This window comes from Sphaerodactylus townsendi, linkage group LG03 (assembly GCF_021028975.2).
Source record: "Sphaerodactylus townsendi isolate TG3544 linkage group LG03, MPM_Stown_v2.3, whole genome shotgun sequence".
NCBI lineage: Eukaryota > Metazoa > Chordata > Lepidosauria > Squamata > Sphaerodactylidae > Sphaerodactylus > Sphaerodactylus townsendi.
Window position 1 is genome coordinate 99205622 of NC_059427.1, and position 18694 is coordinate 99224315.

The 18694-nt window shown below is 42.6% G+C and overlaps 1 protein-coding gene across 1 annotated transcript in view; it reads left to right on the forward strand.

Annotated features, from left to right (window-relative positions):
• PPARGC1B (PPARG coactivator 1 beta) overlaps window positions 1–8917 on the forward strand; it is a 139360-nt gene extending 130443 nt beyond the window's left edge. The window contains exons 11-12 of the mRNA XM_048490575.1: window positions 2705–2859; window positions 4414–8917. Coding sequence (XP_048346532.1) covers window positions 2705–2859; window positions 4414–4517 — 259 coding nt within the window. The 3' untranslated portion in view covers window positions 4518–8917. The remainder of the gene's footprint in view (window positions 1–2704; window positions 2860–4413) is intronic.
• Window positions 8918–18694: the final 9777 nt, after the last annotated feature.

The window sequence follows — 18694 nt, forward strand, 5'->3', positions numbered from 1 at the left end:
AAGTTTTATGAATTGTAAAACTGTAAAATAATGGGATCATCTGAATAAGAGATTATGTGGAAGCATATGTAATATATTCAGGCCATTTCTGCACGGGCGGAATATGGCGGCCTGGGGACGGCAAAAACGCCGTCCCCAGGCTGCCATTCGCACAGGGGGCGCAGCTGTGTCGCAGCCGCGCCGCCCTTGCGCCGGCCGCCCGTCCCCACGCCGGCGTTTCCCCAGAAGCATTTCGAGGAAGGCGCTCTTGTTAGGGGAAAAAATGCCGGCTGGGAAGCGCCCGCTTTACCCGTCGCGAGCGGCAGCAGCTTCCAAACGCCTCCTCCCCTCCTGCGGCTCACTTACCTACCTTGTCCCCGCGGATTCTCCGGTAGCGTTGCGCCGAGGCCACCAGGGGACACGCCTACCCTGCCCTGCGCCGCTGGAGCGAAGCGGCGCGCAGAAGCCAGGGGCGTGTCCCCGAACTCCCGGTGGCTATCTACCAAGGAATGAGGACCGCGCTGGCTCCGACGCTCGAGTGCGGCGCTCAGCGAAGCGCCAGCTGCCTGGCTTTATTTCTAGGAACCCAGTCCATTGCAGGCCGGTCCACAAGCGTCGTCGGGTCGGCGTCAATTATGCCGACCCGGCCGCTTCCACATTCGTGCGGAAACGGCCTCAGTCTGGAGGGCACACAGATCAGGCACTCCTACAGGTCAATCCAGATCCTGAGGTGGCTGGGGATGGTGCTGCCACTGGGCCACCATGCTAGCTCCAGAGGGCTTCTAAGTAGCGTGGGGAGGCAGCTAAAAGAAAAATATTACAGCTGCCTGGAAACTCTCCATAGGGCTTAATAAAGTTATGCCATCCTTTTGGGTGGCTTAAATCCTAAGCCCTGGTTGAGGCATTTCCATTTTTACAGCCCAGGTGAAAGATGCTAAAGTCAGCTCCACCTATGGGAACGCCCCAGCTTGCCAGCATTTGATTGGACACTAGTTTGCTCCCTGGCAGTGCCCACTTCTGGGTTTCACTGCTGTGAAGCTGTGGAACGCCTCACCCCGCAAGTGGATTGGGCTGCCTGTTTATAGTTATTGTAGCTCAAAAATAGAACCAGGGTACATTCATTTGTTGCTCATGGGAATATGCCCTATAGTTTCTCCAAGGAGCTCAGGGTGGCATAAATGGATGGAGTGATCCTCACAACAGTTCTGAAGTAGGTTACACCACGCATACTCACTGTTTTACTTCCAGAAAGCCACATTCACCATCAACCAGAAAAACCACATGCCTACTCCTGTTACCTAATTTTATAAAGGGAAAGTAATGCTGGTGTGGAACATTAATAGAAATGTACAGAGCGATCCTAGAATTCTCATCTAGACATGTATTTATTCACTTAAAATAGCCATATCCTATTTTTCTCCAGATTAGCAGGTCTCATTGTTGCAGTACATGATGCTTGTTTTTTGGGAAGATAAAGGTTATACTCCCCAAAGTTATCCAGATAGTGTATCCTGGAAGCCAACTTGCTTATTCCATTTTTACCTTCCAAGAATGTCTAAGGCAATGGAGCTTCTTTGATAAAGCCTGAAAGGTTATAAGTCTAACATGTGCATGCATAAATGGCATGATATTGTTCTTACATGAGACTCACCTCCTCAGGTTTCACATGTCAGTGTCATTTATCTGAAAGGGACCCCCCCCCCCTTCATGGAAATCACCCTACATTTATAGTTTACCACAACAGGTGGAAGCCTTGTCTTACTCTGACATAATGGGAGAGAGTTTGCCATGGAGCCAGTTTTACCACAAGAGGACATTCAAACAAAGAAACTTGAGATGAATCACTATGGACCCTCACACAAGGGTCACTCTATATGCCTGTACAGAAAAAGCCTATGGGTATAGCTGACTGTGCTGTTTCAGAAAGCAGGTGGTGGGATTTATTTTATTTATAAATATTTATACTCCACCTCATACCAAAGACTCTAGGTAGCTTATACAAGGTTAAAAACAATAAAACGTCAAAATAAAAACATCATAAATAAACTGACCATCAAAACAAAACAATGAAAACAGCATAAAAGTTAACCCCAAACCTCACTCCCTCACAATCATGAGGTGTAGATGAGGCATGCTTGAGCTCAGTCCCTTTTTTTAAAGAAAGAAAAAATTCCCTGCACAGTGAAAATTAATACGCTATGAAAAACAATATTTCTGACATGCTAATTTTCTACAGCTAGGTAGCCTTTAATGCGGGGGCACCATCCCACCCATCCTCAAATGGTAAAGCCCTGAGAAGTCTCTATGTAGATGAGCCCACCGTTGACCTATGCCCTGCAGCGCTTGTGTTCTGTGAATATGTAATGGTTCCAGTTTTGGGTGCACAGTTTTAACATTTTGAGAAGATCAGCTTATTTTTTAAGACAAATCGAAAATATGGGGGTAATGCCTAGTGAAATCTCACCATCTGAGATTTCAAGGGCCCAAATAAATCCTTGATCTTTTCTGTTGTAAGCAAACATATTAAGCGAGATAAGCAAACACATGCAAATATTCTTTGATTCCAGGGTCACCCCCACTGCTTTGGGTCTAGCTTGAATTACCGTACCCCAAAATGTTTATTTAATGAAAGCTGCACACATAGTCCTGGTCTTTAGTGAATTGGGCCAACACCATCAGAGGATGTGTAAGGTCATACCTGCTTACTTTTTTTTTCATTGTTCAGGGGAGATAAGTACGGCTTCATCACATACCGGTGTTCAGAACATGCCGCCTTATCTGTGAAGAATGGTGCCTCATTGCAGAAAAGAAATGAACCCTCATTCCAGCTGAGTTATGGTGGCTTTGGGCACTTCTTCTGGACCAGATACACTGACTTGGGTAAGCCTGTATGAAGAACCAAAAAGAGCCAATTCCTCACCACAGCCTTCATTTTGGTGTGCAGTTACCAGAAATGATTTCTTCAAGTGAAGAGAAGCCAAATGAAGCTGCCATATATTGAGTCAAACCACTAATCTGTCTCGATCTATACTCTTTGCTTTAACTGGTAGCAACTTTCCAGGGTCTCAGGCCAAGAAAAATCCTTCCTGTGGCATGCCATGTGTAACCCATTAATTAGTTACCATAAATTGTGCATTCAATTGTGCTCTGCCATTCAGCCATGACCCCTTTTTTGACACTGTACCCTTGATCAACTGTGCTTAATGTTCATTTCCCACCCAGCAGATTTATGACTATTCATGGCTTATTTGCACAATCAGGGGTTCCTGAACTACTTTGAGGTGTCTGAATGACCCTCCTCTTTCTACATATAAACTTAGTATTCCTGGGATTTTTAACTATTCAGTTTTTTATCCACCATTCACTTGTTTTTGCACGGAGCTATGCGCTCCACTTGTTTCTTCATTCTGGAAACAGCAGGTCTGATATCATTGACAGGACCATTTACCTCAGGATAAAAGTGGGTTTATTACAGATTCCTATCCTTTTCTGCATGAGTCATTTACAACGTAACTTTCCACCAAAATGCTACTTTTTTTCTTTTGATTCTTTTGCCGGGGTTTTGCCATTGTTTTCCTGGGCACTTTTACTGCAATATTTTTGATCTGTTTCCATACCAGCTTCCCTTGAGCATATGATAATGTTGAAATGGTTTTTATTTCTCCACCTGGCCCTTATTCATGCCCCCGCTTGGGAGCCCAACCTTTCCTTCAGCCATTTTCTCTTCCACATTTTCAACAGGATTTTTTTTTAAAAAAATCTCTTTATCATATCACATTAGCAATGTCACAATAAGGCAAAGGTGTATTTTGGGTTTGCAGTTGGTAGCCAGTAAAATTGGCAAGGTAATGTTGCTTTTGCAGGAGGAAATTGACAAGAGTCTGCCACAGCAATGCTTGCGCAGCTCTAATTTGGCTGGAAAATGTGTTTTCTTTGTGGGAGAGTAGTTTATGTATTTTTGTTCCTTGAGGTAATTGTACAACTCAATAGAATTTTACACTGAAGAAGGCTCACAGCAATTGCTGTCTACTTTCAGATGCAGTCTTGTTATAAGTATAATCTGTGTCCAAAACCACAAACAACAGTACCACAAGGTATCTAAAATACAGACCCTAATAACACTGATAAAAATCACGTGTGGTACAAAATAAAGTCCTGTGCAGTACTAAGCTACCTGGAACCTGAACATGTACTGGTCTCATCCAAACTTCAAGGCGAGTGGTACAAGTTTGTTTGACCAGCAATAATTTGAAACCACCAGGGACTGCCATCTCAGTCCTAGGACAAGGACATTTTGCAGCAGCCAGAAATTTCAAAGCAGATCTAAATGATTCTTGTGACTTTGAAAAGGAAAGGGAATGTACTGTTTGGTTCACCTATATTCTGCTTAGTGTCTTTCACGACAGCTTTGTGTTTTGTCTCTTCTGCTATCAGATTCCAATACAGAGGAATCCTCCCCGGCTCCAGTAAAAAGTAAATATGAGACCATGGATTTCGACAGCCTGCTGCAGGAGGCCCAGGAAAGTCTGCATCGGTAACAGCCTTAACCTTTGAGGAATACCTCAATACCTCAGTCAAGGCACTTCCAATATGTTTACGTTTTCAAAGAAATGATCAAGTATACAACAAGAATGAGAGAGAGAGAGAGAGACTGCTGTCCCTTTAAATTGATGTTTACATTGAACAAGCTGCTTCTGTCTGTGAGTCTCCATGGTGTTGATGTTCCACTGCCACACATTAGTATCTTTGCTTCTGATTGGTTGTGTTAGGATGAGCCTGCAAAAGCCTCTTGTTCCCTTCTTGTCCACGTCTTTCTCTGACTGTCCCCTCTTCCCTCCTTCTGCCGTGGAGTTGCAGCTGTGTTCATAACTTTTTTTTGTCTGTAGTGTGTGATGATAAAATTGTTAATTGTGAATAGAATCAGGATTGTAAACTAATTTTTAATAGAAGAAAGAAATATATACTTATAATGTATTTATGGCTCAGATGTACTGTAATTCAGATTTATTGTATCGCTTCCTTGATTTTTTAACTATGCACTGTAATGAGGCACTTGCTCCTCAGCAGATGTGGCCAAGCCCAGAAGGGCACTCCTCAGTTGCTCAGGTGAAATTGCTTTTCTTTCCTGGTGGAGAATTCCACTTTGGCTTTTGATAAATTGAGTTTTTCATATTGCTATAAGCCACTCTCCCCATTTGCATGGTCTGAGTTGTAGGATCTCCACTCTCAAATCGTTGACTGCGTGAGATTCAGTGTACTGATTTAGCAGGCCACAGCTGGATCTAGGAACATAGTTTTCAATGCGTGAAGTTTTAAAAACATTAAATTGGCAGTGTAACAATTTGGTAAAGCTCCATCTGTCTTCCATGCTAGGAAAATAGAAAGACTGATTAGGTCTGAGAGCCGTTGCCAGAAGGATTCAACCAAAGGGTTCCTCTTTACAATATATATTACAATGGTAGCTGTTGTTTTATGGGACCTCAGTAAACAAAATTTGGGAGTTTGAAGTATAGGAACATGGAACAAACCATTCAAGGCCATACATTGCATCAGTGGTAGCCTCAGGAATAGGTTTTTACCATCTGGTCATTTTAACCAAAGCAAAATCTCCTGCCAGGTGGATAGCAGGAGGCTTTCTTGGCAATACTTAGTAGAATGGGGGCAAAACCATTTTTGCCATTGCTCTAGACAGGAGTATGTGATGCTCAAAGCCAGCTAATGACACATTAATTACCATCTGAGCATCCCTGCGTATTGTAAACACTACTCTCCTCAGTGGAGTTTAATAAGCCATATCATAAAGCATTTAGCCATAGCGACAGTAACCCCAGGATCCTGTCTCTTTTCATTAATAATTCTGTAAAATGGATGCTCTTACCCCACCCTACAAAAGGCATTCAATGTTACATACTTCTGCTTGCATCCTTTTGATTTTTTTGGTAGCTCAAATCTGATCTCCTAAAGACTTGTCCCCTTGACTGGCTTCTTGTGGGTTTTCAAACTTGAGGCATTATAAACTAACAGGGCAATCCTAAAGTAAGTTATATCCATCTAAGTCAATCAATAGACTTAGTAGGCCATAATTCTCCTTTCGGTTGCACTGTAAATTAGCATAACCAACCTTATGAAGGCTCAAGCAAATTATTTACAGAGGGTGCCACTATGTCAGGCCAGAACATTCACACAAACTTCCTGACCAAAAAATCCTTAGGAAGAAGGATCCCCTCTGTACCTGTCTCACAGTCGTTACATTCTCAAGCCGCTAGTACTCATTAGTGTAGCAGATACTATACAGTGAGGGATGTGAGAGGGAGCCTAACAATCCAATTTTGGGGGGGAGGGGTGAAACAACTGAAAGTGTGTGACCCTTATGCTGGTGTAAATGCCACTTATGTTGGTATTGGGGAGCCACGTGGCAGCACGATGCCTGAGCTTCCAATGCCAGAGTCCACACTGGTGCTGAAAGGGGCATTCCCAGGGGCAGAGCCAGCTTTAGTAGTCAGGTTTCTGAGCCTTTTCAGCCCAGGAGCATCCCATTTGCCGGCACAGATTTATGCCAGCAAAAAAGTTGGCACAGCCCATTGTGCTACATAAGGGAATTTCACAGAGGTCAGGGGAGAGTCACTTTTGGCTTAGGACCCCCTAACCATGCTGCAACAACCCCCCCCCCCCCCCCACACACACACACTTAGAATTGCACTGCCCAAAATCACTAGAAATGTCAAAAGACAGTTTTTTCCAGTTGGGACCAAATAAGCTTACTAAGTTTTCCATCAGTTACCGTGTCTGGTTTATTTGTCACAAAAAGGGGAGACCTCTGGGATTAAGCCATCCCATGTAGATAGATTATAATAGCCTTAACTCTGCCAACAGATAAATTATCTTCCCATCAGGTCCCTCTTGCATTAACATTTGTTTAACTTGAACTATTGCCAACACCTTAGCAACTTCTGGGTTTAGGCTTAACTCAAGTTGTCCAAAGCCTTACATGTCTGAGTAGTCCCATGGACTCAGTAAGGATGGCACATGTCAAAAAGGCTACCAGGTAGGACACAGAGTCCTACCTGAATAATTTGCTTAGCTCTCTCTTTTGACATGACACTTTTCACATCAGAATTTCACAGTCTATTGCGGGGGAAAACACATTGTCGGTATGTTTGCTGCTGCTCCTTGTTTGTGCCACCTGTGTCTTGGAACTTCCTGAGAAATTGCAAGGCTCTTCAGTCCTCCTATAATCAGCCCCGGAGCAAGGTCTGGCCCAAAGAAAAGCATCTGCTATTGACAAGTGCCTCATTGTAGCTCTGCCTTTTTCTGTCCTAGTATTTCCTCACCACAATGATGTTTACATGTGATTGCTATAGAGCTTACTGTAGAATGTATATAGCGACACATTTAGGGTGGGTAGGACTGTCCTGTCCTGTGCTGTGCTGATGTTTTCAGAAAACAATCGAACAGAAAAAAAAAATAACCACCCCAACAACCAATAAGTGGAATTCTTCCATCTCCTGGCTCAATTGTGAAGGTGGATCAAAGTTCAGAGGTGGCTTTGGTCAGAGAGATGGAAAATGCATCAAATTTTAAGCCTGCTGAAAGGGTTGAGTGCATCTGCGGAGGAGGGGAAGCCATTCTCCTCTTCAAAAGGAGCAGCATTCAGTGTGAATAATTTGCAGCTGCTGATTTGTACTTACTTGGCTTTATATCTCAAGAAGCTGGACTTGCCAATGATATTTGAGCATGCTAGTGGATGCTCTTTGGAGGAAGGAAGATCTGGTAACGCACATGACCTCTCAATCCTAGGGTTACAGAGAGGTGCAATAAGTGGTCTTTGTGTTGCCTGAAGCCTATATAATTTTTTTGCGAGAAACTTCACTAGGACTTTATGCAATATGCACACACTTGCCCAAGCGCACACATGTTTGGGGAAAGGGTAAAGGGGGCACTAAGCCCCCCTCACTGCTGCTGGATCCAGCAACTGCTGCCAATCCAGCATTGTTGAATGTAGAACCAGATTGGCATGTTCAGAAATTCAGTGCCAGTTATGGCATACCAGTACCTGTGACTTATTTTCATGGCTATTTCAGAAGCACAGCTAAGTTTGCATCAACTATCCAGGGGTCAGTGTGTCCTTAAATGTACTTCCAGTGGTTTGGGAAGTTGCAATCAATCATATGGGGCATACAAGAGACATTAGCAGGAGAGGACTCCGGCAGAGTGGCAACAGAATGAACTCCCTGCCTGTCCTCAGTTTGTAAGAGCAGCATGCTGTAATGCTCTGTATGCATTACAGAAAGTCATTATATGCTGCTACTAACTGAATAGCTCCTTTGTGTCCTAATGTCAAATTGACAGGGGTGCATTGGCCAGTAGCAAGGCCAACTCAGCCCACCAGCTATGAGCCATGGCCTGCTATAATGGCCCAATGAAATTCCTGTTCATGATTCTAGACTAGCACTGCAAAACGTGAGCATGGCGAAGTACCAGGCAAAGGCCACTACACCCCTGGAGTACTGTGACTGGCTTGGTGGGCACTTCTGGGGTTAGAACCTATGATTCCTTCTGACAAGTCTTTCTCCATTGGAGGAAGTCTTTTTCAGTCAAGGAGTACTTAGCATAGGATCCCACCTATGTCTATAGCACAGTGTGAACCATTTTGCCCATGTTGTAGGAGATAACTTTTCACTGTAGAAGGCCAAAGCAAGACCCCACTAAGCCTGGAACCTCTCCACTAACATGGAGAGTTAGAATTAGTTTTGACTCTGTAACCATCACTGCCAGTAAAATGTTCAGGCAGATTCACCCTTTGTACTGACAAGCTCATGTTGAATTCACTGGGATAATACATGAAGAAGAGTTGGATTTATACCTACCTTTCTCTCCAGCAAGGAGACTCAGAGGGGCTTACAAATTCCCTTCCCTTCCTCTCCCCACAACAAACTTGTGAGGTAGGTGTGAGGTACAGAGAGTTCCAAAGAACTGTGAGTAGCCCACAGTCACCCAGCAGGCTTCATGTTTAGGAGTGGGGAAACAAATCCATGATAAGAGTCTGCCCCTCATGTGGAGGTGTGAGAAATCAAACCCCGATTCTCCAGATTAGAGTCCACTGCTCTTAACCACTACACCACACTGGTCCTTCGAGACCCTCTGACAAAGAATGGCCGAGTGCCACCTAGTTTAAGAGGGAAATGACTTCGGCCTCTGTTGCTTTTTAAATGACCATGCTTCTGTGTTTTGCAGTGCAGTCTTCTGCAGAGTCTGCCTGATTTTCTCCTCGGTTCTTTCTCATAATAATATGCATAATGGCAGCACCTCCTGGGTTCGAGGGGCAGGCCTAGCCATAACAGCAAGCAGCAGAACTAGCCTAGGTCAGATAGGACACTAAATAAGGATTGAGGATTCAGTTTCCTAGATGTTTCGGAATAAAAGGGTGTATTAAGAAAGGCAATCATGAGGGAGACATTTATTTTTTTAAATAGAAAATATCTATATGTATAGATGTGTGTGAGAGAGAGAGAGAGAAAGAGAAAAAAATCCCCTCTGATGGTTATTTTTTACAATCAGGAAAATACCTTAATAATAGGAATGTCATAAGCCATTTTCTTATCTTTGGCCCTTTATCAACTATTGTTTAATGTGAAACACAAATTAATGTGATGCTGATTTCAGCAGTTGAAACCTTTGGAGCATGAACAAAGATAGCAGCATCAGAAAGAGGCTTCACTTGGCAGAGCTCGGTTTCAGTTATCACATTGGATTCTGGTCATCTGAACTATTCGTATTCCTGCTCAGAGTGACTCTACTGAGCCTGGCTACCTCCATGACATTTTCTTGTCAACATTGTCTTGCATTTCTGTGACTAGTGTCAGTTTTTTTTGTCACAAGCCTTAGAGGAGTTGCTCTGTGTGTAGGTGTGTGTGAGCATGCAGATGAGTCTGCTTTTAATCTCTTTTGCCGGATAAAATAATAAGCCATTAACTGAACCTGAGCATTTCCTCAATTATGTCACACAACAGGGTAGTCTGTTTGCAACACTTGCTAGCAATATAAGCATTCAAAACCTTCTGCTTGACTCTTCTTTTTTTGAAGACTCAGCAAAAAGCTCTCTCTGTGTGAATGTAGACCCCACTTGTGCGAAATGCAGACATTCCTTGTGTACTTTGGCCATTTTCCTATGATTTCCCCCATCAACAAGGACTGATTCCGTAAACCTTTCTGATGTGTTTCAATCATAAAGTATTTGTGATTGAATACAGATACCTCCATTCCCTTCAGGCGCAATCCTCCCCCCTCCAAAAAAAAACCCTGGGGGTTTGTATTATCTGGCTTGATTGCCAGATAATCGCAAGTCTACTCTTCACAGTGGTTGGAGACAATGTTGGAGGTCAGCAATCCCATTGCACTAAAACCAGTTTATTGTAGGATAAATGTCACAAAAAATGTAACATAGTCACAAATCTGGAAGATTCGTTGAGTGCCTCAGACTGGACTCTCTACTGTGTTGGCTGCATAACCAATAATGGGAAATAAATACCTGGTTCAGAAGGAACTAGAATATCAGGGAGAAGACTAAGGTGGAATATCTGAAGTGGTACAGCTAAGGTTGCAAGTTTCTGGCTGGGAAATTCCTGGAGATTTGAGATTTGGGAGTGGTGCCTGAGAGGGGAGGGACCTCAGGAGGGTATCATGCCATAAACTCTACCCTCCTAAGTGGGCATGGCCTCCAGGGGAATTGATCTCTGCCAACTGGAGATCAATTGTGATTCTGGGGGATCTCTAAGTCCAGCCTGGAGGCTGGCACCCCAGTACAGCCCAAATACAGGTTTGCCACTTCAGAGAGGTCTATTTGTCTTAGTGTTGGGGAATAAAATCTCGGACTCTGGCTTTTGTGACTCTTTGGAAATAAAGGCAGCAAGATGTCATGCTGTTTCCTGTGTTGGATGAAAGTGAAGGTTAATGAGGCAGACTGCATCACATGCAATAGTCACAGTTTCACCTCTTGGCAATCATGGTCCAAATGAACCTGAGCTGTGATCCATTGTGCACATGGAGTTTTATAACAGAAAGGGCACTGTGTCATTGTCTGCAGATTCTGATGCTCAAAGCATCTCGCTGATACTTAGCTCAGCAGTCATCAGATGCACCCAAATCACATGATTGGGTGCTGGATTTTAAAGGTACCTTAAAGCAAAAGTATTTCTGGGAAACTTTTTTATTTTCCATGTGGAAGAATCTGTGTATGATTGTGAATAGCAAGACAAACCCCTGTAGAGTCTGGTTTATTATATAAAGCAATTGGTGCTTTAAGAGGCATTATTTATTAGAAAGCTCAAAAAAGAGGAATTAATACCACTATTCGCAGCGTGTGTTTATGAATGTGTGTAAACCAGAGAGAGAGAGGAGATTTAATTGATGCATTTCTTGAGAAAGGTGTAAGAATTTCACCTAAAAGAGGGGCACATTTGCTATGTGTTATTTATAATAAAGGTTATATCTTGCTTTTTGTTTTTGAAGAAGAAACTGCTAATAATTAGAAGGGCCCAATTCTTCCGCTCTTTTACATGCATTAATGAAATGGTAACTTTCTCCTGGATTAAGTAAAAGGAGTAGAATTGGTCCCTTCTGTAATTTTTTTAAAAATCAAGTTTTTTAGTTGGCTGTTTTTAAAAAAGTAGAAGATTTTATATTTCACTTAATTTTCTCTTCCCCCCCCCCTTTGTGTTCAGTTGTGTCCTTATTTATGTAATATATTTTAACCTTAATTGGCATAAATCCTTAAGCCTTTCCTTTGTTCTTATGGTTATTTTTTAAAAAGAAAGATTTATTTCTAGTGTGCTTTCAATGTTTACCTTCTAAATGAGAGAATGTTTTCTTGTATTTTTACATTGTCAGATTCTATAGTTTCGTAGATGATTTAACCAAATTGCTCAATGTATCCTCTATATCTTATCTGGTGGGTATATAAAAGTTCTATTTTAAATTGTGTAAATACTTCAGAACTGGTTTCTTTTTGAGACTCCCCCCGCTGTGGAGTTACTTGTTTACATCACAAAGACTGTAGAATCTCTACATTCATGTACTGTAAATAGTGAAGTGATCCGCCTATAAATAAATAAAAACCAGAACAAATATACTGTGAAGTCTGATATATCTTGCTTGGGTATGACTCCCTTTGTTGGGAGTTGTGTGTTCCTATGAGGGAGGACGATTCCGTTACAAAGAAATTGCATTCATAGGGTGTGGGTACACACTGGCTGTAATTCAGAGCTCCCAAATTCATTCTGTTGTTGATCTATGGAAGGCATGGATCTTCATACTACTAGCAATTACCAGTTACTACTGATTTCCAATATAGTCAATGGCTCCATGTTACATTGGTGGCTCAATGAACTGGGATGCTGGACAAATGTATCCATGGCTGAGGACCCTGATATAATTGCCATGTTTCACTGGGGAACCAGCCATGTTGGGGCATGTGGCTGAGGGTCCAAATAATAAACGGCTTCACTCAGGGATAGTTTGTGACAGATTGTGGCTTCAATACAGCCTCTGTGACATTGGTTAAAAGAACTACACCTGTGTCTGTCCCTAATTGTTTCAACTCATGTGCCTAGGGATGTTGGTTCATCATGAATTGCTTTCAGCTGTGCCTGAGATGTTCTTTTTGTAGGCAAATAACTTGCACTTTTTATTTATTTATTTAACAGGGCTTGAAAACTTATTGTTATAATTTATTTATAAAATGTCTAAATTTACACTAGGTATTGTATGGTAAAAGTCAGGCCACTTCCTACAGAAAACAGAGGAGGAGGAGGAAGAAATGAAGTTCCATGTTCAACAGCATACAAGCATAATAAAATCAGTAATACAATCAAACACAAGCCCAAACAGAAAGAACTCAGTCAACTACCTACTGAAATGTTAGGAAAAGTCTTTTGTTGCTTTCTGAAGAACGATGGGCTTCTACTGAAGCAGGCTTCTTAATGAAAGGTTTTAAGTCCTGTTGATTTCAACAAGAGATTTAAGAACATGCTTAAAAGGATTTAGATGGATTTGTATTTGGTTGACAGGCCAAACACACATCAATGGCTCATTTTCATCCTGGAGAGAAGTGAGTAGTGGAGTGCCATGGGGTTCTGTCCTACACCCAGTGCTATTCAATATTTTTATCAATGACTTGGATAATGAAATAGAAGGCATGTTAATCAAATTTGCAAATGATACCAAATTAGGAGGGGTAGCTAATACCCTGGAGGACAGGGGGAGGATTCAAAATGATCTGGACAGAATGGAGAGCTGGGCCAAAACTAACAAAATGAATTTCAACAGAGATAAATGTAAGATTCTACACTTAGACAATAAAAATGAAATGCACTGATATAGGATGGCTTGACAACAGTACATGTGAAAGGGATCCGGGAGTCTTAGTAGACCACAAACTGAACATGAGTCAGCAGTGTGATATGGCAGCCAAGAAAGCCAATGCAATTATGGGATGCATCAATAAGAGTATAGTGTCTAGAGATCAAGGGAAGTAATTGTACCACTTACTCTGCATTGGTCAGGCCTCACCTAGAGTACTGAGTTCAGTTCTGGGCACTGCCATTTAAGAAGGATATTGACAAGCTGGAACGTGTCCAGAGGAGAGCAACCAAAATAGTAAAAGGTGTGGAATCCATGCCCTATGAAGAGAGACTTAGGGAGCTGGGTATGTTTAGTCTGGAGAAGTGAAGGTTAAGGACGGACATGATAGCTGTATTTAAATATTTGAAGGGATGTCATGTCGAAGAGGGAACAAGCTTGTTTTCTGCTGCTTCAGAGACTAGGTCACAGAGTAATGGATTCAAGGTGATGGACCTGATGGCCCTTGTGGTGTCTTCCGATTCTATGATTCTATGATTCTAAATCCCTTCTATAGAAATGAAAAAAAATCATGTCACCTGATTAAGGAAAAACTAGGCTGTTGATTAATCTTTTCAGTAGATTGTGTCCACTCTCAGTTAACATTAAACTTTGCATTATGTACTTTTATTATCTTTAGACCCCACCCATCCCTGGCCATAAAGATGCCAATTGTGTGGTATCTACATTTAAAATTGCTCTGCTTGCATCTAGTTAATAAGTCATCAAAATGTTATTTGCACTTGTTGAGTTGAGTTGTTAAATTTTGTTTTTGGAACAGCTAAAGGAAGGTGGACAAATTTAAGTAAAAAACAAATGATGAGCAGTGAAGATTTGGAGTTAGTTAAAAATTAGTCACTTATCGATATATCCGTTTTGGGACCAGTGCTCTTTAACCTATTCATAAATGACCTGGAAGTAGGGGTGGGTAGCGTGGTGGCCAAGTTTGCAGATGATACCAAATTATGTAGGGTGGTGAGAACCACAAAGGATTGCGAAGAGCTCCAAGCGGACCTTGATAAATTAGGTGAGTGGGCTAAGAAATGGCAAATGCAGTTCAATGCAGCAAAATGCAAAGTGATGCACATAGGGGCAAAAAATCCAAACTTCACAAGGGTCAGTGGTATCAGTCACAGACCAGGAAAGGGATTTGGGCATCTTAGTTGATAGTTCCATGGGAATGTCAACTCAATGCATGACAGCTGTGAAAAAGGCAAACTCTATGCTGGGGAGAATTAGGAAAGGGGTTGATAATAAAACTGCAAGGATTGTCATGCCCTTATATAAAGCAGTGGTGCGACTGCACTTGGAGTACTGAGTTCAGTTCTGGTCACCACATCTCAAAAAGGATATCGAAGAGATAGAAAAAGTGCAGAGAAACGAGGATGATTGAAGGATTGGAGCACCTTCCTTATGAGGAGAGGCTGCAGCATGTGGGACTCTTTAGTTTGGAGAGGAGATGTCTGGGGGGGATATGATTGAAGTCTATAAAGTTATGCATGGGCTAGAAAATGTTGACAGAGATACATTTTTCTCTGTTTCTCACAATACTAGAACCAGGGGACATTCATTGAAAATGCTGGGGGGAAGAATTAGGACTAATAAAAGGAAACACTTCTTCACGCAACGTGTGTTTGGAATATGTTTGCCACAGGAGGTGGTGATGGCCACTAACCTGGATAGCTTTTAAAAGGGCTTGGACAGATTTATGGAGGATAAATCGATCTATGGCTACCAATCTTGATCCTCCTTGATCTCAGATTGCAAATGCCTTAGCAGACCAGGTGCTCAGGAGCAGCAGCAGCAGCAGCAGCAGAAGGCCATTGCTTTCACATCCTGCATGTGAGCTCCCAAAGGCACCTGGTGGGCCACTGTGAGTAGCAGAGTGCTGGACTAGATGGACTCTGGTCTGATCCAGCAGGCTAGTTCTTATGTTCTTATGACCTGATAGCCCATTATTTTAACTTGATCTGATCAGATCTTGGAAGCTAATCAGGGACGGGCCTGGTCAGTATTTGGATGTAAGACCACCAAGGAATATTAGGGTCACTACACAGAGGCAGGCAATGACCAACCATCTCTTGACTTGAAAATCCTGTGGAGTCACCATAAGTCAACTGCAACTTGAGAGCAAAAGGCAAAAGTCTTGGGCCTTATTGATGTAAAATTGTACATGTGTAAAAAACTGCCACATATAATTTGACTTTGTATATATGTCTGCAAACTGAGTCACCACCATGCATTTGACCAAGTAGCTTCTGACTCACAAAAAGTTTGTGACTATGTGCCTGTTTTGAAAGGGCCAAAAGACTGTCTGGCAGTGTTCATATAACAAACCATAGTTTGTTGCTAAGAGAATTAGCCTGGCAACACGTTAGATACTCACATTTCCTGTCTCCCTGCCCTCTGCATATAGCTCATATACAGAAAACCTGTTGATTTGAAACCACTGCTTCTCGTATCTCCTGCACCACAAAAAACTTTTTGGCTACAAATCAGGATTCTGAACCAAGATTAAAATGACAATTTGTTATGATGTGTGCTTGCAACCTTTTGTCTGCAGTAGACTTAACACTGTGGAGTTAGAGAGAGAATATCACCTGCCAAAGAAAATAAAAAGATCCAAGGACTGTCTCCACTAGTCATGCATCAGTGAAGCTTTCATTAGATTCAAATATACCCATCAAAGGAGTCAACCAAGCCTACTGCTTTCCTTTCAGTAGAACTGGAGCTTATCTACTCTGCACAGATTTTGGATTCATGGCTGACACAGCAAGGGAATGTGAATCAGCTGCCTACTGGAAAGCAATACAATTGCCACAGGAACCAATTCTGCATGGGTCCTGGGGCTATCTGCAGTTTCTATAGGGAGTGTTGTCAAAACATCTGAATGGAGAGCAACAGTCCATGTACAGTTCCTCCTAACCACATGTTCAAGATTTATCTTAGGCCATGCATAGTCAGTTCTACTATATAGTGAATTTTCTTGCTGCTCCTCAGAAGGAAAAACTTCCTTCAAAGCACAACAGTAAAGGCTTACCAGAAAGGAGAATCCCTGTGATTTCTCATTGGGGAAGCCTCAGACAGCATATGTGTCTCTAAACCATGAGGCATCTCTAAGCAAACACAGTTCTAAGATCACCCAGGAGGACTTTGCTTTGGTGGCTTCTAGGGCTGGAGGAAATAATATGTACAGACAGAGCATGCTAAATTGTTGGATTGCAGCTATCAAAATGACCTGGTGTATGTTTTGTAATGGGCCTCCAAAAGGGCCACAGCACTGTCACCTTGAAGGAGAAACATGATAAACCATGGATAAGACTTGGCACATTCCAGATACAGGATATTGTGGAATTCACTGTCAGTGGATGGATGCTTCAAAGCATAGATAGATTCTATCTATAGATAGATAGATAGACAGAGAGAGAGAGAGAGAGAGAGAGATTCAGGTCCAGGTTGCGAAACTTCTAAAGATTTGGGGGTAGATCCTGCGGATGACAGGGACCTCATCATGATAGAATGCTACACAGTCCACCCGCCAAAGCAGAGGCATGTTGGGGGGGAAATGGTGCCCGGGGACAACCCCTGCTCCGGGTGCCCCCCTGGCCTTGCTCCCCCTGGGCTCAGGGTGGGGTGGCTCGGACAGGCACTGCAACAGCAGGCTGGCTCCTGGGCCAGCAGCTGCCGCGGCACCCATCCGAGCTGCCCCCTGCCTCCCTGCAGGCCGCCTCCGACTTCTGAACATCTGTGCTAGGAATCAGCATGAGGGCTCTTTGCCCTATTTGTTGACCCACCAGGACAACTGTTTGAGTGTTGTAACTCTGAACTAGCTAGCCTACTGGTTTGATCCAGCCAGGCACCACTTAAGTTCTCATGAGAATCTTCAGTTCAATATAAGTTTTATAAAATCATGTTTTAATGTCAACTGGGGTCAAAGTGTGGGTCCAGAGAAACAGGGCCTCAAAGGCTTTGAAGAAAACAAACTGAAGAAAACAAATTGCCTCACTATGTGACCTTTAAACCTGATCACTAGAAAGGCAAGGGAAGTGACAAGTTATACCTGGTTCCCCCACCATTACCATTAATGGTACATTGAGGCATAATTTATACAAGCAAAACCAGAACTGCATACACCAATGTCAACAAGTTGGATACTGTGAAACTCATATATGGTGACGGTAATTAATTGGGAAATTTCCTTGCTTGGTGCAATAGTACAAGATTGCTGAGTTCTGGAACTAAAGGAGTCGTTCTGAACCTCAGAAGTTTAGCACTGTGGCACAACTGCTGTGTAGTGCCAACTAATGAGCCAGGAAGTTTCTCAGGAAACTCCAAACCATAGCAGTATAGTACAGAAGAAGCACATTTTTACATATCTTTCTTCCCATGCTGTGTGTGTTTGTGTGGGGAGGGGAGATTGTTAGGTTTGACATCTGATTTTACACCCACATCTTTCAGGTCACTATAAGCTGCTAGGGGGTCTGATCCCTGCACATCTACAAGAACCATGGTTAGAGAAGTAAGGGTGGGGGAGGAATTAATTAGGATTGCAGAAAGGCCTTTTTCTACCATCCTAATTAATCCCCTTGGGAGTTCTATTGCTACAAAGCAGTTGGAGCTTTTCAAAGCTAATTGACCATTAATAAATAATTTTTTTTAGCATTCTGGGCATTAGGGGTGGAACTAGGATCAGGGCCTTGAGGCTGTACATGATTAGGAGTTCAAGTTGGCTAATTTCTCTTCCTTCTTCAGTTTCCCCCTCTATCAATTTTGAAAAACCCACGTACAACTGATTCTAAACTAACCTCAACTGCCTGGAAGCAATGTGCACAAGTGGTCTTCACACGCCCAGGTGGATGTTGCACAGAAAGAACGAGGATGCAGCAGGTGGGTAAAATGGCAGGTTGACTCAGCTAGGGACACTGCACAGCAGGAGAATCCTGGGTATAAACAAAAAAGCATGAGGAAAGCCCACTGTGAAGGAAACAGCTGCAGGATAAGTAGTACATGTATAAAGGACCAAGATTTATGTGTTGCGGAAGAGTCAGTTGCCCATCTCCAGGTAGCACCTGGAGATCTTTCACTATTACAATTGATATCCAGACAACCAAGATCTATTTCTGGGGTGAGGTGGGGATAGTGTAGTGTGGAGAAACAGCTGCAAAAACATTGGGGATTGAAAAGATGGGGGCTTATTGTCTGGAATGGTCTGGGATAATGAAGTAAAGCCTGATCCACCCAAAATGCTGAACTTCCACAACCACTGTACCTTTATGTAACAATATCATTTGTGCCTTAGTGGAATGTAGTGGATTGTGAG